The following is a 24,204-nucleotide window of genomic DNA, read 5'->3' on the forward strand; positions in this document are numbered from 1 at the left end:
ACAACAAGCTTCCCTGAATGTCCATTTCTTTACCTGAAAAAGAAGGCTAACTAGCTACCTATTTTGCAGATAGATTATTTAATACAGGTGCAACACTTTGAGAAGCATACTTTGGTGTATGTACCAAAAAAATAAGCCCACAGCAATGCCTTGAACCTAACTCTTTTGGTCCTGTTTAGTAACCAAACCAGTCACAGCATAACCTATAATTGATAATCACAGGTTAGAAGATATATATTAGAAGATACAGGTTTACGGTACCTTTTTATCTACTCTTATTTCAGTACAGAAATTGCTAACACATAATTAATCCTGCCAAATTGCAACCTTCTCCCCAAATCAGACATGCACACAGCGGCCTCTTTTCTTATTTGAAATAACCAAGGCCAACGACCCCCTGCCCAGCCTGATGATAACCCAGGTGTCACAGCCTTCGCTTCAAGATACATCTAAGTTTAAGGCTGCCAGTAATACGCTGCCTGGCTCCTCCAACTGACCCCTGCTGGGCCTGCAGCAACATACGGACCAGCTAGTCCAAGTACAACATTAAGCAAAGAAACAGGGCAGGAAGACAGCACACTGTTATAGGGCACCAAGGTAAGTCACTCTTCGTAAATAAGAGATATAAAGTAGGTATCAGTAACCCCACGTTCACCTCGCGGCTCAGGAACGGCACACTTACAAGCTTCGCTTCTACTCTTCAGCCGGACTAGGGCCACAGGGAGTCCCGGAGCGCGGCGCCCTGCTGGGCTGGGCTGGGCTGGGCTGGGCCGGGCCGGGCCGCCAAGGGCGGGGCGGGGGCTCCGCGCGATGACCCCGAGGGCACCAACGGCATCCCGGAGAGCCGTTAGGGCCCTGAGGAGCCACGGCCCCGCCCTGCCCTGCTCCCGCCGCAAACCGGCGACCGTCAGGAGTGAAAGGCTGGGCGCAGGATAATTTCTTAAAGTACAAACACCTCATGGGAGTCTTAAAAACGGCTTCTACAAAGCACTGGAGAGCGAGTGGTAAAGAACGGTCCTCTCCTGTGAGCCGGCAAACAGCATTTTCTCTCCTCTCTGAACTCCAAAGAATTAGGTCCTTTTAGCTGGTGCCATTTTTAATAAACTAAACAAAGGCAGCACACATTTATAACATCCCTCTGCCACGCAACAGCTGGAACACACACAGAACATGGAAACTCAGAATACAAATCTGTTTGTGCAATACACTTTTATTTTTTAATTTTTTTTATGTTTGCAGTCATCTTGGAATAATCATCATGTAAACAATAGAATGGAATGAAATTACATTGAGTTGTATGCAAATGGCTCTAGAACACCTCAACAATTATGACAAGGCATTATAAATAACTTCTCTTAATAATATATATTTGCCATTTTCAGTACATTAAAGAGCTGCCCTTTATCTAGGATTAGCTAAGTAGTTGTTTAAATTGTAACGTCCAAGGAACATGTCTCCAAATTTGAAAATCTTTCTAAAGTTTGCTAGCTCCATAACACCTACGTCACAGGTTAAGCATAAGACTACTTGGGTCCGAAGTTTTTCTTTGTAACAGAGTTTAACTTGATCATTGCACAAAGCCCTATTATTTTCACTCCACCTTGGTATTTTGCAGAATTTCAAGTAAAGCTTCAGTTCTGTTCTTCAAGTTTTATCACCAGTATGAAATCAATTTAGATCACTTCAGGATAAGTCAAATCAGAGATGGGCACAGTAAGCAGTCTACCTTAAAGACAACATTTTATAGTAGTTCTAGCTCATAGAGTCCCCAACAAAGCATAGTTTACCTCAAACTTCTCTAACATCTTTGCTACTGTATATCCCCTCCTTATTCTGATAGCTATATATATAGTCCCATATATATGGTACTTCTAGAAAATGGAGATTATTCTAGATTTAAGCAGCCTCAGGCACATTCTTAAAAACATTAATGTCTGCAAGGCACCTCCCACACCCTTGACAATCAGTTTGTGGATTGGTTTTTAGACACACAACCAACAAGAGCTTGCTAACGCCTAAATAACTAATTTCAAAAAAACTATAAGTTACCAAATATATCAAAGATACACCTGAAACTTTTTTAAATAATGGGAGATTAACTGCAAATAGCACATAATCAAGTCAAATAATTTTCTTTTAACTAGGATGTGTAATGCATAAATATATGAAAAATAAAATTCACAGTCAGTTTTAAAACTAGAATTCAAGTTTGGCTAATAATTAACTTTTATAATTATGTTAATTTCTAAATACAACAGAACAGAGTCAGTATTATCAACCACAAGTACAGGTAAAATAGTATCACTCAAAGTTTATGAAAGAAGAAGTAAGCTTGATAGAAAATTCCTTTTGTAACCAATAAATACAGCCACCTGAGTGCATTTCCACAGGCTTCTCACTTAGGGGGAATCCAAATCAACTGCTAAGAGACATTTAGTAGCATTTTGAATGTTAGCAGCAGCGGTGTAGCTGTGGGCTTTGCTTGTTCTGACTTTGTGAATTGCTAGAGAATGAAGCAGAACTCAGTGTGTGGTGCTTTAGTTTTCCTTTGCATCTAAGCTGGCCCCTGCGCAATCTCACAATTCAGCTCAGGGTCAAGGGACAGACATCAGCTGACACTTAACTGAGCAAACCCAATCAGCTTCACTTCATCAGGAATCTCAGAGCCTTCACAGCCAGAGGCCTGCAAGTACAAACAGAAACATTTAGTATATCACATTAAAAAGGAGAATTTGACAGCCAGGCTATAAATTTTCCCCCTATTGCCTAGTTAGCAAACAGTTTAGCTGAAGGAAAACTTTTAGACTGCTTGGTGAATTTTCTAGCAGTGGCAGCCAGCTGCATCTTTCATTTTAGAAAAATCTTTTAATCAGTGTTAAAAAACTATACAAAGAAATACTGAGAAATGAACACTGACAAATAAAATATTCTTTGCAGCTATCCCAAAAGGTCACTTAAAGAACAAAGATCCTTTAAAGCCCCAAACTTTCCAGACTTGAGCCAAATTTGCTTTTTCATGTGACCATGCTGTTTTCACTTGTGAAGAGTGACTAACCTAACGTACAGATTCTGGCTTTTACCATTGTGCAGACACTAAATGTCTGCAAAGACTCGTAATTTCAACTCTCAAGTCTGTTGAGAATAGCAATCCACAGAATTTTTGAGATTGAAGCGGTCTGTAAAGAGTAAACAATAATATTTGCAAAAAGATGCCTTCTTTTTGACAGTACCATCTAGTATTTCATATTGTATAGCTGAAATTCTTTACTAAAATCTGGTGCAGTACAAACTGGCACAACAGGTTCATTTGTCACATATAACAGTAAGAATATAAAAACACCTTGCTTAGGACTGAACTGTTGCTCTAGGTCTGCTTTAACAAATGCAGCCTCCGTAGGCAAAATATTTTAATAGTTAGTTTCTTAAGTACAAGATGTTTCCGTAGCTCAGAAGTAATTTTATGCATTCTTCACCTCTGTGGTGCATAAATCAAAGTAGTAAGTTAGATGAATAGTGGGTAATGGAAAATTACTTATGAAGGGCACCTTCAGACTCTCTTTGGCATATCCCCCAAGAAACTCTTACAACAATTGGCTCACCCTATAATATGCTCTTGATCCTTTTATGCCTTTGTTGCAATTGAAATCCTGAGTATAAGTTCATACGTGTATACGCAGTATCAGAAAAAGATCTCTTAGATCATGCACGCAAAATTTACACAGTGACATTTGCTATTGTTTTTTCATGAACAAAAATAAGCTTATTTGCTACTTGTAGAAGCATTACAGGAGGCTACTTCTGCTTCAAGTTTACTTTTACCGCACACAGAGAACAAGTCCTCTGTTCAGAGCAGAGTAGGTCTTATTCCACTGAAGCAGCAAGCTAAACATCTGAAACCATCACCATTTGTTACTATTAAGATATTTCAATGGTTATTGGATTGGGAATTTACTAAATAAATGGAGTTTGAATTTTGCACTTAAAACACCATGATAAAAAAGCTATTACTGTTAACATCATTCTGCACTCTATCTAGCTATCAGTCCCCCCCTCAAAGCCATGCTAAGTAACATATCTAGATCAGTCTAGATTTTTTAAATGCCTTCCTTATCAACTAATATTGTCTAATATTTAATGCACCCTGGAACCTATTACCTTGTATTTTGTGCTTACCATAACTACAGCTACTATATACAAACTGCAGCAAACAAGAAAAGCTCTTAGTATTTGCAATTTGCTGTTTAGGGAATGAATGCATCCTTTCATTAATTTTTTTGCCATTTTTTTCAGACTTACGAAAAAAATTTTCTTAAAATACAAATTATACTGCACAATATTTCTGTGTTTCCTCAACTATTACCAAGATTACTTGTGTATTAAAACAACCTCCTTCCCAAAATGTGGATACCTGGATACTGCAGGTAAGTCATAATTCTGTGTTAGCCAAGACAACTAAAGGAGGTTTAATACTATATATATTCTATAGTATGACATCATAATAAGATCAAAGATGCACTGTTAAAAAATGTGCAAGAGGGATATCAAACCTTAAAGACACATGCATTCAAACATGAGCAGAAGCAATCTGCAAGCAGTGAGAAACTGAACAGATTTACTGCCCAGAAATAATAGTAAATAATCCTAGATTAAAGAATGCTTTTCAACTGAATTCTCTGAATGGATACAAGATTAGCTACATGTAGACTTCGAATCCCCATGAAATGTGTTTTAATGAGGTTGCATACAAGCGCTCTCAAATTCAGTGAGAGCTTGCTAAGAGGTGACGAAAACTCAGGAGGGCGAATAGAAGAATAACAGGTTGTCCTAGGCAACAATTCATTTAGCAACTCTATTACATAATATAGGAGCAGGCAGAATAGAATATACATTAAATTAATCCAAGGATAAGAATAAATTAGGATACTTCTCATGATTATGTATGTTCTTTTCACAGAAATTAGGGAGCTAATGCAGGAAACCTAGGTTAAAAGCATCAGGAAGAAACTTGGGTTAAAAATTAACCTCAGCAAATGTTACCTAACAAAAAACTTGGGGAGACAAGAAGACTATCCAAAATACTCAAAACAATGGATTCATTCCAGTAGCCAATGGAACTTACCTCAGGAAGAGATAAAGACATAGATTTAGGATTATCTGTTAATTCTGATAATGATAAAATTTAATTTAAAAACAACAGTAACTACTTAGGGTGTTATTCAATACAGCTATTTCTAAATAACCAGGGTCCCTACTTGTATAGCTAAATTCTGTGTTTGATGCACACATAAGATTACACGGATGTGATACTGCGCTTCCTCCATCCAAACCTAATGCATAGAATTTAATACTGTAGGCAGAAAGGCTTTACTGAATAGGCTAGGATTATAACACTGCTTACTCACTGGCATCTGAAATATCATGCGACATTGTCTGCACCCTAACATTTAAGCAATAAACCCAATCACAGAAAAACCCAAACCCAGATTTTCAAGTGGGTGCTTACAAAGCAGACAAACATTAACTGGATACTATGGGATACTGATTTTTTAACTTCTACAGAGTCTCTGGAGTATCTATGTATCTTAGTGCTCTTGGTGAAGTGTCATCGACTATACAATAAAGCTAAGTAAGATGTTTAGACAGCAGGAATATAAATCAGCCACAAAAAAAAAAGTTCCAGCCTTTAAGCGATATTTAGATAGTAACTGCCACAGAAATAAAATAGTTTGTGGAGTTACATGTACTTGTTCCCCCATCTCACCACCTTCCCAAAAGAAATGTGTAAACCCTAGTGATTTTACTGGACTGTAGAGGAAAAATGAGTCCAATTGATTTAGTCAGTTAAAAACATTCACATCTATATTTAAAAAATGACATATGAAAAGCAATCCTGAATTAATACATGATCATCAACTAGGTCACTTACTCTCTAAAAATGCCTCTCTACAGGCCATCCATTCATATACAGCTAAGTCATTTTCAGCTAGGGGTGCTGAAAGCTAAGTGGTAACAGTTTAATATTTACATAGCTAATCATTCAATAGCTTTAGGTATGTACATTTTTCAACTTAATTTCAGCAAGAAATAAAAACAAACACAGCACGTTGATTCTGAAGTAAATCTTTGCAATGTAAATTCCATTAAGACATTGGGGAAAAAAAACACACACAAAAAAAACCTGTTCACAATGAGGGTAGTAAAATACTAGAACAGGTTGCCCAGAAAAATCTTCATCCTTCAATATTCAAAGCTCAGCTAGGGAAGGCCCTGAGAAACCTGATCCAACATCAAACCTGGCCCTGCTTTGAGCACGAGGCAGAGTCAGACAACCTCCAGAAGCCCATATCAAAGTAAATTATCTCATGATTCCTTTCAAGAGCTTCTGGATAACTAAAAATGCAACCTACTACTACTTTGCAGTATAAATCTAAAAGGCCAGCTTCCACGGCTCTCTCCCAGAATAAACCAGTGGTGTATTTGGTCCAGAGACTAAAATCAGTCCTGTGAGCGCTAAAATAATGAAGTTGTCTTTTCTACAAACTTCTGTCTTGCAACTGATGAACTTGGGTGTCAGTCACAGTTCAAAAATTCTGAGAACGTCTCATAGATGGTTAACACACTCCCTGTTCATTTCTCTGACTAATATGTAAGATCACGTGCAAACTTTCTCTAAGAATTATCTCTCTCTTCCCTCCCCCCAAACCCTAGAAGTTTCATTAAATTTCACATGTACTTAATTATTTTCAACAACTTTGATCGCTGGGTGATATCATGCAACAGATTAAAAAATATATTAGAGAAGTAGGGAGAGAATGGGAAACAGCATGATCATACAGATGCTTTTAGCCTCAGGGAATCAGAGGAGATACTGTTACAGACAGAAAGCTTTGTTCAAGCATTACAAGCTCAAATCTTCAAGAAGAGGGGTTTCTTGTGATGTTTTTCAGCTGATGTGGAGAAGGCAAGGAACAGTTTTCCAGTTTCTGCCAGATGGTTTGCATACCATAATTGAATTATTTTAAAAAGATTTAGCAGGCTGTTTTTCAGTGCCTAACTTTAGTAAGAGAACATTTCTGTTTCTGAGGCTGTATTTACTCTATTACCCATTACTTAGGAGCTTTTACTCACCAACTTAAAAGTCAATGTTTTCAAGGCCTTAGGATCATCTACTATCTTCTGTAAGTTAGCAGCAACTGTAAAACAAAGTATGAAAAAAATATGATTCATAGAAAATTACATGCAACATGGCTTCAAGTCTCAGATTCAGGTTGGATTATCTAATTAATTTCACACACATACATATCTGTAAAATACCACTTGAATCATTTAATTGCTCTCTAGCTGTAGTCTGAAACTCAGAGGGCAGGGGGGCTGCCATAATGCTGCCTCTTCCCTTTTGCTGGCATTGATACTTTATGAATATGTGAACTGGTTCAGGAAGATCTGCCTGAAAACCAAATGACAGAAAAAATATAACTGTTAGTTTTCAGCCTAGTCTATTCCCTAAACTGGCTCATTCTGTAACAATCACACAAATGCAAGCGCAATAAAAACAGGCAGAAACACATAACTAAGGATAAGCAGAACCATGGCCATCGTGCTTTATATTGCAGTTCTGCTATAACCAGAGCCACTGTCAGTATGAGTTTCTAGGAGAAGGCTGAGCTCACTGCCTCCCTCTTTATCTTCTGTCTTTTCTGGCTGCATGTTTGTGCTTCTGCCCCTTTTTTGGGCTGGCAAGAGTACCAACACAAAGACTCAGTGATTATCACAGCTCACTGAACCAGCAGAAAAATCAGCAAAAATAGAAAAGTGATGCGACAGGAGCTAAAAGTTGATCTTCAAACTACTCTCTCAGTAAGCGTGACTGGATTTGTGATATAACTGTAATAAACAGTTTAACTAAATCTGCAGAGCCACAATGTCCAGAGAAGTAAGCTGTATACTATCAGCAGAAGTGACAGCAAGGGAATTATTTGTTCCTTAAAAACAGAGCAGGGAAGAAAATAAGAAGCCCCTTTTCTGTGAAGGCATCTAAYTCACATTTTTAATTGGTCTATTTTTTTTATAACATTGCTACCATTAATCTTGAGCAACAAATTCGGCTGCTTTCAGGCCCCATTAGTTTTCTAAATCTGCTCCACAGCTTTGCACAGTACAAGATCCAGACCTGACTAATTCAGGTTGAATCATTAAGAGCCTCTGTTCAAAGCTGACTTACGAGCACAAGATGTCATCAACAGCATGAGATAGACTCCACACCTTGCAGAGCTGTTGAGGCAAGAGTTGTTAAAAGAAACAAACAGGTATTAAGTAGCAGAGATTTCTTAGTATACTGAATAGATAAGTACCATACAACAGAGAAACAAGAAGCCAGATGCTCTCCATAAATACTTTCCACGGGCTTCTTAAGGTGGAAGATACACAGCAACAAACTGATTTGCATGTTGAATGTCCTATTGTTAGAAGCATAATCAAAGCAGACACCAAACTTATTTCCTTCACTGGTTCTAACATCTCTCTGATACAATTTTCACTCTAGATTAGTGTGCCTGGCCCTATATGACTCACTGCGAATAGCACAATGGAATCTGGTCTCACATGGAATCTGGTCTCACATGGGGAAGAACAGTGGTTTGGCTTGGCAGTTTGGCCAACCTCACCTCTACCATTGTTAAATGCACACCAAAATTTTGGGGGTCTCATTTTCCCTACACCATTGAAATAGCACTGAGTATTGTTTCTACACCTGTAACAAATTTGACTGGGGATGAAAGGGTATTTGAAACTAAAAACAAAATTTAAAAAACAAGCATGAGATAAATTTTGTAAAGAAAACTTTTTGCAAAGCAAGAAACTAGCCTTCACAGTTTAATGAATTCAACTACAGGCATTACACTAAGAAGTCTTTCCCTTTTTAAAGCTGCATTATGAATAATCTCCTTTATTTTAGTCATTACAAACCGTTTGTATTTTAATCACACAATTCATTTCCACAATCAACAAATCAATTTTGTTGCAATACCTCCTACCTGGCAAAATACATGCAAATATAGGTAATACTTTTCATTACAGTAATACATAGAACCATATACATACGCAAAAAAAGAGTGTTCAGTCTCATATCTCCTGAAGCCAAGACAGAGTTGCTTCAAATTTGTATGTCTTAGATCACGTGCTCAAGAACATTTCTGGCTTATTCAAACCCCCATAAAGCATTTCTTAAAAAAATGAAAGAACTAATCCAGCTAGAGTTAGTTGGCTTCACTGAAAGAGAAGCACAGTGCTACAAAACTAGACAAGTAGCTGGACCCTAAATCCAAAGATTCCCAACTTCAACTATTTTCAAATGCTATGAAAAGATGAGCTTCGAATGTATGCTCTTCTTCGAGAGGGGCAACCTTTCACTTCAGGCCAGCCGTAGGACAGCTACAGCAAGCCAGCGCTCTGCGTGGCGATCTCGCCTGAATGTAAGAACTTCTGCCTGCCCCTAGGACAAAGCTACTGTTCCTGCGCTTGCTGCCTGTCATCAGTAAGGGCTGTAATGAACTGTCACACTGTGGAAGGCAGCACTGAGCTCGTCACTAGTAGCACCAAAATCTTAAAACCCTAACCCCTTCTTGCTGATTCTTCACCAAGAACATAAGAAATTCAAGTTTTCAAAGCAAAAATAGCAAAAGACAAGCTAGCAGTTAATGTAAATAGTTAATCCTATTTACTTTTTTATGTAACATTGTAACAGAAAGGAATGACTTTTTAAACAGATACAATTCTTAATGAAAACTGCTTTTTCAAAGAACAGTGCTCGTTTAAAGGCTGTAGGGGGCACAGTTTATTTGTTCACCTGTCTTTACTTTTAATATGAACACAAGCCAAAAACTTTTACGTATAAATTTACTAGAGAAAGCAACACTGGAGAAATATCTGAAGCAACCATAAGAAATAATGCTTTATTTTTGCTTCCCTGATGGGCTACAACTAGAGTGGGATACATTTAATCAAACAGAGGATTAGGATTTAAGGGAATAATGCCAGGTGTTTTGAGACACTACTTTTGAAAATAAAAAAGCAGTCCTGCTAAGATTGCATAATATTAGAATACAAGTTGACATTAAAATAGGCACATCTCCAGAAGGAATCACCTATAATTTCCTAGAGAGATACCTTTTCAATTCCAGTTACACACATTCAGCATTGTTCACATAAAAATAGCATTTCACACCAGTAACTTCTGGTAGTCTGAGATGTTTGAATTTTCTGCCCTTTACAGAATGACAATAAAAATGAGCTGGCCAGAATAATGTCATTAATCTTGTTCTGTCAAGCCATGATGAATGCAAATCCTCCAAAAAGCACCTTTTTTATGCAGTATTCAAAAATGTAAGTAATTAACATCAACTAAGAAAGAAGTGTGCACACAACTACCTAGCAAAAACATATAGTCCTGTTGGTATCTTGAGGCTTTTTCTAAATCCTTGATTTTGTTTCGCTTATCTTTATTTAGACTGCAAGGCCAACAATTAGAGCCAACTGTTCAAAGCTGGATACCTAAGTCTGTATTTAGGGAGACTATTTAAAATATAGTTGATTTTTTACGGGTAATGAGATCATCACTACCCTCTTTACCTTAGCAAGAGCTGAAAGTTCTGGGTACAGTAAGTATGCAGGTGCAGAAAGACATGCCCAATGCTAAGTATCAGTTTGAAGAGTTTGATTCAACTGATAACTGCAATCTTTTGGGGCCTGATATTAATAGCTAGGAAAAAAAGCAGTCACTGAAGAACTGCAAGTGTCCACAGTGTCTCTAGTTTATTTATTTTCCTTCAGAAATAAAGCTTGCAGCTCAGGCAGCAGAAACCATCCAAGCAGTTGAAAATCAATCCTGACAGCCAGCATGCAGTGACTTCCAATTATTTCTCCAGAAGGCTTGGAATCCCATCTTAACTACAGTAAAGATATCCTCAGAATTACAAAAATGCAAAGTAGAACAACATACTCTAAAGCGGAACACTCAAACCTACTTTGAATGTAATTAAATTAAGCCATCTGCTGCATTTGATATAACTGACCTACCACTCTTAAATATATACTTCTAAAAATTCAGGACCAGTACTAAAGTGTACACAATTTGGACCGTTAAGTATGCAAAGCCTCCTGAACCTAGAAGTTCATTTTAGAGATTTGCTCGGAACCTAGCAAACGATGTTCTTATATATGGACTTTTGTGACACCCTTACCCACAGTTGCTGCTACTGTTCATCCCATTCAGAATTACTGACTGCATTAGACAAGGAGAAAAAAATTACTAGCAAGTGGTACTTCTGTTAGTTAGGCTTTCCTGATAAACATCTCCCCCAGCTACTGAATTTAGACTCTCTAACCCTCCTAGTATAGTTATACACAAAGTTGTAACTTTCTTTACATATGAAAAATGACTCTAAAGTTTCTAAATGCAAAGGATCCGAACCACATCTGCATGCACTGCCAAAAACCAAAAGGAAAAGGGAGGAAAATAACCAGCCTTCTCTCATGACCTTTCCCTTCCCAATCTCCCAACAATTTTTTCTATTACAAGTCAGTAAACAAAGTCAATTTAATGCAGCTAATGCTTCCCTTAATCAAGTGAAAAAGAGTTTCACCTTAGGAGTTTCCAGAGAGAATAGCGGCACTGAGGAGGTAGGGATCATTCTCTCCACTGATACTTTAAGCTACTTGGAAAAATGGGGAATGTTGTAAAATATGCCTGTGCATTCTGCTTAACGTGATGCGTAAGGTAAGTATACTACAGTTTCTATTCACAGAGCTGTTTTCTTTGTACTCTGAAGTCAGGTGTTGGATAAGTTGTACCTTTGAAATTCATAGTAGATCAGTTCATCTGCAAGCAGCACTAATTGACAATTTGAAAATTCTGTTGATGATTCACCGTTTCCTCAGGACCTGGAGATACTAGACTCAACCTTACTTTGCAAAGTGTGTTCTCAAGATGTTACAGCCATGCTACTATAGAAGTCAGAGAAAAAACATGAACAAGAAGGTAACTGGAAGAAAAAAAAAAATCAAGTGGTGAGGAAAAAACGTTGCCAGCAACAACCTCAAGGAAATGAGTGTACTTCAAATCATGTCTGGGGGGAAAAATCCTCTTCAAACTTAAGCAGCCGTTTAGCACAATAGACTTTTTGTTGTTTGCAACAATAAATGAGGTGCTGTTTAGCTTTCTTCAAAAGGTTTCTGAAGGACAGATAATCAACCTATGTACTACAAATCATACTGATTCTTTTGCAGGTTTTGCTCAGTGACAAATGGTGGTGCCACTCTGTCAAAATAAGTGTTTGCACCTGCAGAACATGCAGTAGGACAAAAGGTCAAAACCAGCATATAAATATACACAACACAGGCTGCTAATTGCAAATATAATAAGAAAAACAAAAGAACATTGCTCGAGTCATCTATAATGCTTATTTATTTATTTAGAGTATACTATAAATCAGTCTTCACCCTCTGACAATTTTGGCTGACCACATCAGTTACAATTTTTAAATAAGCAATTAATACAAGTTGAGGTAGCAGAATAAAAAGGGCCATCTTCAAGATCACAAAAAATGCAACTGAGTAACTGTACTTTGGTCGGTCTGTCAAATAGATGTTTTGCTCCTCTAATATGACAAGACTCTGCCTTGTTATTTAAAATTCTCAATGCAGCATGAAATTTAACCCTAATGGCTTCTGAATAGGGAAAACTTCTGGAAAAGTTAAAATTAATGAGACAGTAAATAAAGCTATATGAAGTACAGCAGAACTATTTTTACTACAATGCCAACCCAGCCAACTGAGCCAGAGCCATCTGGCGTAAACACAGACACAAGCAGAATCTAAAGTTTGAGATGATATTTCTGTGGCCCTCTCCAAAGAATAATGATTCCTGTGCTTTTCCATTTTCAAAAGAATGGATGGAGAACTTCTGACAATATGCTTAGGTTCAACAGTTTGGAAAGCTATTCTATTTTGTAGCCCTGAAATTCAGATGTAGGGGAAGGGGAAAACACTATTCCAGCACAAAATTTACTTTTAATAAGTGAGAAGTGAGATCACATTATGCAGTCCAAAACCTAGTCTGTAAGAAATAACCACCTTCAACAGCTCCCTGCTTCATCCAATTGCATTTATATTAGGCAGACCAAACTCAAAGCAGCACAGATCTTTTGGCTTTCCTACTGATTGTTTCAAATATACTTTTTCCCCCACTCTAGGCACTTATTTTGCCATTTTCATCTAATAGGTGGATTTCTACATAATTAACTGCCTTGGGAATCTGCTGATTTCAGAATTAATGCTGTTTCCTCCTTATGGGTCTCAGGGAAGCAGGATGGCTGAGTGAGATAGAATACTTTTCAATGGAATTATGACTCCTGAAAATTCAACTGCTGGCACAACTTTCCTCCAAAGGGCTGAATTCATTAGGGACACTCTTGAGGCAATTTCATATATTGCAAGAGGTTCATTGCCATATATACATTCATTTGTATTTCACACTGCACAGTGATTTTCATGCATTTGCAAGATCATAACAAGCTCAAAACGAAGTTTTAAAACCTGGATAGCATTGGATTATACTTTATTATGCAAGCAATCATAGCAATCAAACTTTATAAATTTTGGTAGCAATCCCTCCAGATCTCTAACTTTCTTATTATTAGCTAATATTATCTAGTAACTCCCAAACTGTCTGTATAAAATATTAAAAGGCATTTCAAAGAGAGGTCAAAAAGGTCTTATAAATGCACAGAGCAACTCCATTAGTTCATCCATTCAGGATGCTAGTCAGAAAATCCCTTTTGTTTATGCTGCTTGAGAATTGTAGCAAGGGAATTATTAAAGCATTTTGAGATCTGTGGCAACTCACTAAGAAGTGTGCATTGCTATAGGACTGGAAGGAGCTAGACATGGTTCTTATAAGAAAGAAATAAAAGAAACAGTTCAGCTGCAAGCCTGGCTTCTCTTCTGAGGAAGCTATTGGATAGTGATAAGGGAGAAACATTAAAAACACTTAGAGATGTATTATTTATGAAGAGGCCATCATTAGGAATTTATCAAAGAAAGATTAAGGCTCACAAATTTGTCTGAATTCTCAAAGTACACTGCTGAATCGGTAGATATAGATAAAGACAGTGGAAATGATTTATCTCCATTTCAACATTTGATACTTTAATAACCAACAGCTTGATTTGCAGCCTCACAATCAGAAAACAGCTTAAAGAGAACAGCACTCTCATCCACAGAACACCAGAGGGCTGAGGAAGTTCTAGCTTGAAAGGAACAGTGGGAGACTGAAAAGGTCAACTACAGCACTCTTATAAATGGGACTAAGATTTCACAGTGCTATGCAATTTGCACAGCTTAAAGTGATTATTTAATGAGACTAGTGCCCTGCGGTTCAAATGGGTTCTGAGGCCCCGTATTCTAGATACGGTACAAACCCAGGAACGCATGTTCCTTCACGTGTGTATAAAGTATGAGGCACAAAGAAGAATTGTACCAAATAACACCATCCCCACCCTCCATAAGCATGGCCCAACATATAACAGCAGTAAAGAAAGGACATAAGCAAGATTTCAGATTATATGCACAGAGTATACATTGGTGCAGGTTGTTCTAGCCCAAATGAAGGGAGAGGAGCAAAAAAAAAGAGAGACCTCAGTGCCTTAGCAACTACCCAGCTATGCTGTGTTATTCAGGACATATACCCCTGACTGACCTCTGCAAACAAAATGGAGAGAACAGAACTTCTCCTCAGCTTGCTGGAGTACTTTTAAGATTTATTCACATGGTTTTACAAACCTTCTCCCAAGACTCTATGAAAGCAAATGTGGTGAAGAACAGTTACAGCACTGAGCATTGGTTTTATATGCAAATCAGCATAAATGCATTGTATTTTATACCAAACTGCTAACCACAACTGGCTAGGCAGTTTCCAAAAAGAGAAAAACATCCTGAAAAGCTTATAACCCATCGTTCTTCATTTCCCAGCRTAAAGTAATTCAAGGTCCCCAACAAATGAAACTCACCACCAGGAACTGGTATTCTCGTTCAACTCCTGGTAATAGCGTACCACCCCAAATAAGGGGTAAGAGACTCTTGGAAAGAATATCATAAAACTCTTAACAGAAATGTGAAGCAGAGGGTCTTCTTTGTTCATCTCCCCCTCCTCTTTTTATTCCCTTCCGCAAGGTACTATAGTACATAAGAGTGCAACATATGAAAGAGAAAAGACTGTTTGGAAACTTGCACAAAATGGGAAGTTTGAGTGCCCAGGTTACCCAGCGAAGGGTACCTGCCACAATGCACAAACCTGTCACTCCAGTGGTTCAAATGTGGCCAGTGGTGGCACAGCAACAGCACTGACGAAGGTGCATCACTTTCATTCCTGAGCTAGCTCAGGCAAACCTACATCACAGCCCACTGCACAGAGAAAACATCCTCAGAGATTCAGCTAAACACAAAGTATTAGTTCTAAAAAGCAGAAGCCATCATTATACTTTCTTACATGGACAGCTGAGCCCATGGCTAACCAACATAAGATGATGACTTTTGCCTTCAACGGTCTCAGATACTAGTGCTTATTTGCTGTTTAGGATGAAAAGAACATACATAAAGGTTAAAAAGAGCCCCAACAAAAAATGAAAACCCAGCTCTAGTTCTTTATCACAAAAGTAACATTCTGCTTCCCAGTTAACATATTGGAGATCAGAATAAAAATGATCTGGTTACTGCTTCTCATAAATCTGTTAAAAAAAACCCAAACAACTACAGCTTTGTAACTCCTATATTTTCTAGAAAGTATTAGCTGCTTGGTATTGAGGGAAGCCAAGGACCAGAAGCTGACAGAGTGTACATCTGAACATACTCATCACTGTGGACTCCAAGGCTAAATCTGAATTTGGTCTCATTTAGAGACCCTGCCAATAAATGCTAAGAAATGGCAAGATACAAATTAATAATTTGTGCCAGTGTTATGTAGTAAAAAGCAACTTGCACAGCAGGGTTTGGATTGCTTACTCAGTTCTGACAAAAAGAAAGCCCTGAAATATTTATCCTTGCTCAAACTGCAAAAATCTAGAGTTTATGGAATAGTAGTGGACCTCAAAGTTCTTCAAAATAATATCTAATAATATGGGGTATTAATAGGTACCCCAGGGGTCACAGACAAAAACTGGAAAACTGAAGACTGAATTAAAGAAATATGCCAGACTTAATTTTTCTTTAGGTAGCTTATCGGAAAATTCCCACTCAATGGAAAGTGTATTTTGTGAAGCAGGAGCACTGTATCAAAATGAGAGATAAGGCTTTTAGTGCAGAAATGGTAACTACTGCAATTGCACATTATTAGCATCAACCCCCCAAATCTTCAATTATTTAGTATGCATACCTGATCCCAAGGTGATGTATTACATTCTACCTTGTCTGAGCAAAAAATATCGACAGGAATTGTGATAACTGTTTTTATTGATTAAATTAAAATATTAATGTAACTGGCAAATAGTACCTTTTCCCAGAAACTTATGAAAAAATAGAAGGTTGGAATTCTAGATTGATTCCTCCCCTCGCCCCCTCCCAGTGTGTGTGAAAAATACATTGAGGCAAACCACCTCACATTTAAAAGAAAGTGTTATTAAGTTGAACATATTTGGCTACTGAAGTGCTTATGTATTTCAGACATTGATTCTGCATGTATTTGATGGGGTAGAAGATATCTGCTGGGAGTTTAAACAAGGAAGGATTCAAGGGGGTGAGGGAGGAGTATATACAGACTTCAGAAATTCCCCTTTACTTTGAGAAGAGCATTTTGATGATATTGAGCATTCTAAACCTGAAAGCGTAATCTCAAATGAACATTTAAAATAAAAATTTAGACCTGCTGTCCAACACTGCTAATAGGAATATTCAACAAGCCTGAGACATTACAGTACATTGTACACATAAATTATCTATATGAAAGAATGAGTCAGAGTACAAGGCTGAAAAAAACATTTGCTGGTGACTGAATGGAGAAAGCAAGTGCTAGCTTTTAGACAAAGGTTTTGACACCAAATCCCTTCAATTTGATAATCATCAAGATATTGAAGACAGCTCCACAAATACCTTCATCATGCTGGATTAGAGTTGAAATGTAGGTCCATGCAGAAATATAGCCAGGGCACATTCTGCTACGCATATTATCACTTGGGTAATCTCATCTCCCTATCAGATGCTCACAACTCCTCCTGTCCTGAATTCTGCTATGAATTATATATATAGTTCTGACAAAACTATTAAGAAGATGAAATACCAGTCAGGCTACTTCAATACTTTATATTTGAAACAGGAAAAAGATATTCAGAAAAGACCCCCTGATGTGCAGGAGTTAGGTTCTAAACAGACTATGGCTAGTTTGAAGTACATGGATAAACCCTTACTTTAACTAACTAACCACTGGCAAGAAGTGAATGCCAAGGAAACAAGTAAGAGTAACTAAATTACTATTCAAAGAGAAACATTACTTACTTTGCTGTCTGAATCAAATGCATAGCTTCCATTTTTTGTACTACAAAAACCTCAAACCTATAACTTAGCCCTATGAGGGGAGGGAACACACCTCCAGCACAAGTTTATAATCTACCATATCAGGCAAAAGCCAAATTAATCTCACAGATAAACAGGTGGACTTATTTCTCATTTACACAGATAACTAGAAACTGGTCCACTGCATGCTGAAATAAAGTAACATTACTCAAAAACAACTGCCAATTGCATTTTTTTCTTAGAATAATTAAAGATTATGATTTACCTGATAATGGCTGTAAGATAAGCACATTTACTGTGATACATAAATACATATATATGGTGTACAGATTAATTTGTTTACTTTGAGAATTTCTTATGTCATGTATTTATCGTTCTGCCACAACAGCCATTACAGGAGCAGTGATTATTCACTTAACACAGTATTCTTTTTTCACCTTGTACCTCTAGTTTCCATCACGCTGAAAATTCAATAAGGTGGAAACTCACACGAAACAGGCCCGTTTCACACATTATACTTTCTCAAGTGTACATTTTATGTACTGCGCACAAAGCTAAAATAGGCAGATTTTTTCTCCTTCTTTGAAGGAGCAATTAGACGCAAAGCTTGATTACCTAAGGGTGTATCTCAAACGTCCAGAACTCCCTACAGCCTAGTCATTATGAGTCACCCTTCAGTGTGTTAGCTCTAAATGAGCCAGATGTGTTGAAATATTTAAGTCCTTAGTTAGCCCTTGGGGATTTTATAGATACTCTATCTGTAATTCATGTGCATCACTTGCTAAAGAGATATGGAGTTATATGCTCAAATTGAAGGCACAGGAGTTGCTACAAAATGCCTTAAAATACAGTAAGGTTTTGGTTAGAAGTGTAGGTTTCCTCTCTGGGTAATATATTAAAACCTAAACACAGAACATTTAATCATTTAGATATTTGGTTATTAGAAAGTTGATGGGTACATCTAGCTTTAGAATGTTATAAAAATGTGATAGATATATTATTAACTAAAAATTCAGTTACTTTGTTCAATTTGAACAACAGCCACAAGAAAAAAGGCCAAAACTTCCAGCAAACTCCCCCAAAGATTACTAAAATCAGCATATCTCAAAGCATTACTGATATTAAATGACAAACCTGTGCTGCTTTAGGCTTTCAAACAGTGGTGCTGTCCAGGTCATGTACCCTTAGCAACATTACTGCTCTTCGTTAGGCCATAAATTAATGCAATATATTTTCTACTCATGCAGCACAATCACATTTTCTGATTACAGTAAGGTGATAAATGGGAATTAGCTGAACAAAAAGCATCACTTCATTCAGCTGAGAAGATGATCAATCTAACAAAACAGCAAAGGCACAGCAAAAACAAGGGAAGCAAAAGGATATTCACTGAGTAACTGTGGTATTTTTGTATGATTTGGATTATCAGTGTCATTATGAGTTAAGATGCTGTTACAGAGAGACAGTACACTATCAAACTGGGCTTCTGTTTTTCAACTTTTGATTGAAGTATGAAAGTGTAATCACCAAGATCAGCTACAAATGAATCCACCCAAGATTCTGAAAGAAAATTCTAACTTTCGATATCCTTCAAAGACCTGCAGACAGAAAATTTCTATATATTAATTCTTTATAAAAAAGAAATTAGAAGTTTCATCGCCACAGGATACCTAAAAAAAGCATCTTCAACAGTGTGGTAATGACATTTTTCATACTGGCTGTTTAAATGGCAACAAACTGAGGCCAGCTGTCCCCTCTCCCCTGAGCCCTTATCGTAACAATGCAATAGAACTGCATTTAAGAGGAGAGTAACTGCTAGCCTGTACCATCTGCTAACCTTCCCTAAATACCTTTTCATTAGAAGCTAAAACAAAAGCATAGGTAAGACTATTGCTTCTTACATCAGTTAGAGTCAACCAAACATACAAAAGCAAAAAGTATTGGGTTCTCTCTGAAACCTGTTAGCTAGCTTAAGAATACACTGAAAATGTTATTTAGATAACCTTCCAGGCAAGTGGTATGAACTTGTAGAACACTCTACATATCATTGAAGAGTTTCGCAACGATATCTGAACCAAATGATATGAACTTCTTGGACAGAAACACAAAAATTGATCCATTCCTTGATTCAGTTCTCACACTTTTAACGTCTACTAACCCCCCCCACCTCTGATTTTTGGTAACTGTATTTCCACATATCTGTCTTGAACAACCAGAAAAAAGGGGGAACTGCAGGCAATGGAGCACTTCCAAATGAATCACCATTGCCTGGCATTAAATTTCATTAAAAAAAAAAAAAAAAAAATCAAAAAAAATCACTGAACACAGAATAGAAAAATAGAGAGGCATCTTTCTTTTCAGCAGTCATTAAACATTCTGATTACCCTTTTCTGCTAGGAATGATATCTCTACAATTTTCTGGCTTGATTCTACTCCTATGAAGTCAATGGGGTACTTACTAACTTCATTGGGAGCAGAGCTGCCAAAGCATACTTTGAAAAGTAAAAACCTCCAAATCAGTTTACTGTTAAATAGAAAAAATTAAGATAGTACAAAAACAATCAATCATTGAACTGTAAACAATCCTGCAGGAGATCTATATTATATCATCTCCCTCAAACCACTAAAGAGGTCTGACTTCCAAAGACAGTCCTTGGACTGATATCAAAATTGGCTTGTTGATTGTACTACTCATACATGAAAACAAAATTAGGACAAAAAGGATTTTATAGAAAGCAGAGTTAGAGAATACATTTTCCACATCCATTTAACACAGACTTGCYGCAAGAGCATAATTGCAAACAAAAATTTAATTTACCTATAACTACATCATGGCCATCAACCAGGCCTGCAGAGAACAGCTCCTGAGAAACGCCATCTGCTGTGTCTGTCCAAAAGGTGAAAGGAATAAGTATAAGAGCCCACAAAAACAACAAAAAGCATCAATCATCCAATGCAATTTAACAGAAATATATTTGAGTTCCAGAACACCCATGGAGACAGGCTTGAATTCAAAATTATCTTTCATTAGGAGAAAAAAAAAAGTACCACAATTTTCCAAGGTAATTATCTTATCAGCCTCTGCACAGCAAAACACATGAGGAGATGACTTGATTCATTACAAACCCCAAACAGACCATTCCTGGACACTAGCACTTCTCCTCTGTTATCTAATGAGGTACTCCCGCTCAGTTTACAACTTTAATATCTTTACAACCACGAAAATAAACTTTGTTGTGGTATTGCTTTCTCTCTCTTGCAAGAGAGTCAGTCTTTCTTGCTCTCCTCATTGTCCTGTTTATCTAGAGACAGGGAAGTGCTGTAATAGGTTTTCTTGTCTGTTATTCCTGGGTCAGGGGAGTTACATGAACAGTAATTACTTTCTTTGAGCTTTAGGTTCAAAAGGATAGGAGACTCAGAGCTATGGGATGGACATCAATTGCTGTATCTGAGTAGGTTAATTCCAAAGACCCTGTGCCTAGTATTTGCTTCTGGCTAAAGACTTTGTAAGGCTTGGAGGCAAGAAACAGGAAACGGCAGGAACAAGCCTAAATTCCATTAAAGTCTCACCTGACCATGGCCTCACCGCCAAGCGTCTGCATGGAGGGCATGCTTGGAGACACTTAAACAGTTGCTTCACTTTTGAAGAAACACAAAGGGGAAGAACAATATACCTGACCTAGCTGCGATTTCTGAAGAGCTCTGAAGAGTAGAGCCATAGCCTTCTCCTGGCTACCTCTGGGACTGACTACCAGGAACACAGCATCCTGGTGTTTACTATGCAGAATTCTCTATTTTTGACCAAATAAGAATTCTTGCACGGCTCACAAAACTGCTTACAGAGTATTTAAGTAATTCTTTTGAAAAGTGACTAAAGCAGGATGCTCTGTGGCCAGTTAAATGCAAGATATTTTTGGTAGTTATTCCCCATTTCCAAAATCAATGAGACATGCAGGTAGACAACAGAGAATATATCCACACACAGAACCACTGCACATGAAAGATGTTACGATTTACAGGAAAAGAGACACCTTTGCCAACCTCGACTCATTTTTAGGCAGAAGCTCTTTGAGGGCTAGTCTAAATATAGTAAATATTGACTTCTGTGAAATAGGAAATGTGGTTATAGTTCCAATGATTGCTATGTAACAAAGATGATGCTTTCTTACTAAACAAATCCTCCTCCTGTGCATTTTATCCAAATAATACCTGCTTTTTTTTTTTTGAAATAAAACTAAGTTTTATGACTTCTTAGAAGTCAGCACTAGTAAACCAATACAGTTCTACAAACATGCAATAGAGTCCTAAGTTTCAATGACAGAATTTATTTCTGGTGATGATTCATAAGCTAGAAATGCAACCCATCTTCCACTTAAAAACAGCATTTGAAAAATGGTGCACACTACATACTTGTGAACAGAACTTATTCTGTTATAGAGGGCAAAGCAATTCAGATATAACCACCGACGCTACATACACCTTTATGGCTATTATGTTCCATTTTCTATGACATTTTCCAAATGTGAAAATGTACATTCTATAGCCATAAACATCACTATTCAAGATCTTATATACTGTATAGAATATTTGAGTAAGAAGATTTTATCTTTATCAGTTCTACTTTTAATACATACTGTACATTATGGCCACTAGCCACTAGAATTTATATACATCTGCTGTTCTTGTTTGAGTTAAGTACAATATAAAGCTCTGCATAGTAGGAAATACTTTAGAGCTGTAATTTATATTAACCACAGCAGTAACCAATTGCTGAAATATCTTTTTGAGCAATAAGAGAATAATTTCAAATAAAGCAGCCTTACCTCTGCCCGGAGTAAACTCAAACCGTATGTCATTAAGTTCTTTTCTGGAGTTCCTGAAAAACATTCAGGGTATACATTAAAATGTAATGAGCTTATTCAAACTAAGTATATTCATCTTTATAAAGAAATTGCTTTTAAATATATAAGGAATACTTTATGGTTTAATGTTCCAATATTGCCCCAACTGGAAGATATGTACATAAAGATATAAAAAAGGGTAAAAGCCCAGGGAATTTAAATTCTGCCCATATCAGATCACAATGTATTTTGTGAGATTTCTCACCTATGACTAATAGTGACATAATTCCTTTTTACAGATTAAGCTTTTACTCTTAAAACTGTAGCCCTCACATACATGAAAATTACAAACACTAATATTGTTCTGAGGAACCAATCTCTTTTTCAATGTTAAGTTTTCAGTATGTTCCATGAACAAAGTTCTTCTGGAATCTCAACTAGCAATGAACAAAAAGAAAACAGATAAAAGGAGAAAAAAAGCCAGCAAATCTCTGATGTATGGGTTTTCTCCTTTAAAAATCAGACTGGACCATCACAAGACAGTGGAAGACTAGTTCTTGGTTCTTTCTTTTTTTTTTTTTTAATATAATATGAAATTACCTTTTACAAATATCGTGATTAGTACAAAAAGCCACAAATGAAAATAATTCTTTGGAAATACTGTAAAGAGGAAAGCACAACTGTTCCCTCAGCAAGGACATATCTTTCTGCCCAAWGGGCAGTGAATCATGCAGTAAGTTTACAGTCCAATTATATATGTTTGCTTCTCCCTTTAAAAGAAAGGTATGACTCTTGCCTATATCTTATGTGCAACTTAAACACAGGGGTGGGGGGGTGAACAGTAGTCACAGATTATGTCTGGGTAACTCAGTAAAGTTTAATACACACATGCACATATACACTCCCTAAAAAGTGGTAGTAAAAAAATTTCAATACCATTTTACCCACTGCAGCAGCAATATTGTCTGCATGCTGTCATGCTATATCAGAGATATGCATTCTCCTTTAGATGCTATAGCCTCTTTTCTAAATGCAACTACAAAAAACCACAGCAATCTTGTCTCATGAGGTATGATAGCTTGCTACTTAACACTTCTAGTAAGTATGATGTTTGTATTGAGTATCCTATTAGACAACAAAAGTATGCAGGGACATATAGATAGAACTACACAACAAAATGTGGGTCAAGGTTGTACTTAAAGTTGTAAATAGTATTAGCCCTGTCCAGCTCACCTATTCTAATCATGGCAACATGCAACCCCAAGCAGACCTCACACCATCCGCACGGGGAAATGGAATACAGAGAACCTGCAATCCGACTTACCAGCCTGGGTCACAAGAGAAAAAGAGGTTGCCCATTAAATAGTATCAAAGCTCACATGCTTACAGACCAGCCCCAAAGCCTAACCACTTTACCCATTTGGGCAAGGCAGAGAGCACTTTCTTCCCTATCCTTATGCCTTCTCCCAAGCAGAAGATCAGAACAGGCAGCAACTTGCACAGGCTTCAGAAGATATTTGTTGAAAAGGGGCACTGAATGGTCAGCTTAAGCCTAGTCAGAAGATGGGCAAGTTTGAAGCAGGAAATAAATTTTGGTTACAACAGTCACTTATGTATGATAGCCAGACCACTACTGATATTTCAACACCAAGTCAGGCAGGTCAACAATTGTTGCAAATCCCCTCTTTGATATTGTGTGGAAAGACCCCCCAGTTATTTTGACACACACAAACACACCCTATTTATATATAGCAGACTGGCCAGATTCCTTGTATTTCTCACTTAATCTTAATGACTGCCAGTTCCA

The 24,204-nt window shown here is 37.3% G+C and overlaps 1 protein-coding gene across 1 annotated transcript in view; it reads right to left on the reverse strand.

Moving 5' to 3' along the window:
• Nucleotides 1-1,194: 1,194 nt before the first annotated feature.
• STK39 (serine/threonine kinase 39) overlaps nt 1,195-24,204 on the reverse strand; it is a 103,217-nt gene continuing 80,207 nt past the window's right edge. Inside the window, exons 14-17 of the mRNA XM_026091170.1 lie at nt 22,380-22,432; nt 20,375-20,443; nt 7,129-7,193; nt 1,195-2,683 (exon numbers count right to left, since the gene is read on the reverse strand). Of these exons, the coding sequence (XP_025946955.1) occupies nt 2,609-2,683; nt 7,129-7,193; nt 20,375-20,443; nt 22,380-22,432 (262 nt within the window). The 3' untranslated portion in view covers nt 1,195-2,608. The remainder of the gene's footprint in view (nt 2,684-7,128; nt 7,194-20,374; nt 20,444-22,379; nt 22,433-24,204) is intronic.

The sequence above is a fragment of the Apteryx rowi genome, unplaced genomic scaffold (assembly GCF_003343035.1).
Source record: "Apteryx rowi isolate R43461 unplaced genomic scaffold, aptRow1 scaffold_121, whole genome shotgun sequence".
Lineage (NCBI taxonomy): Eukaryota > Metazoa > Chordata > Aves > Apterygiformes > Apterygidae > Apteryx > Apteryx rowi.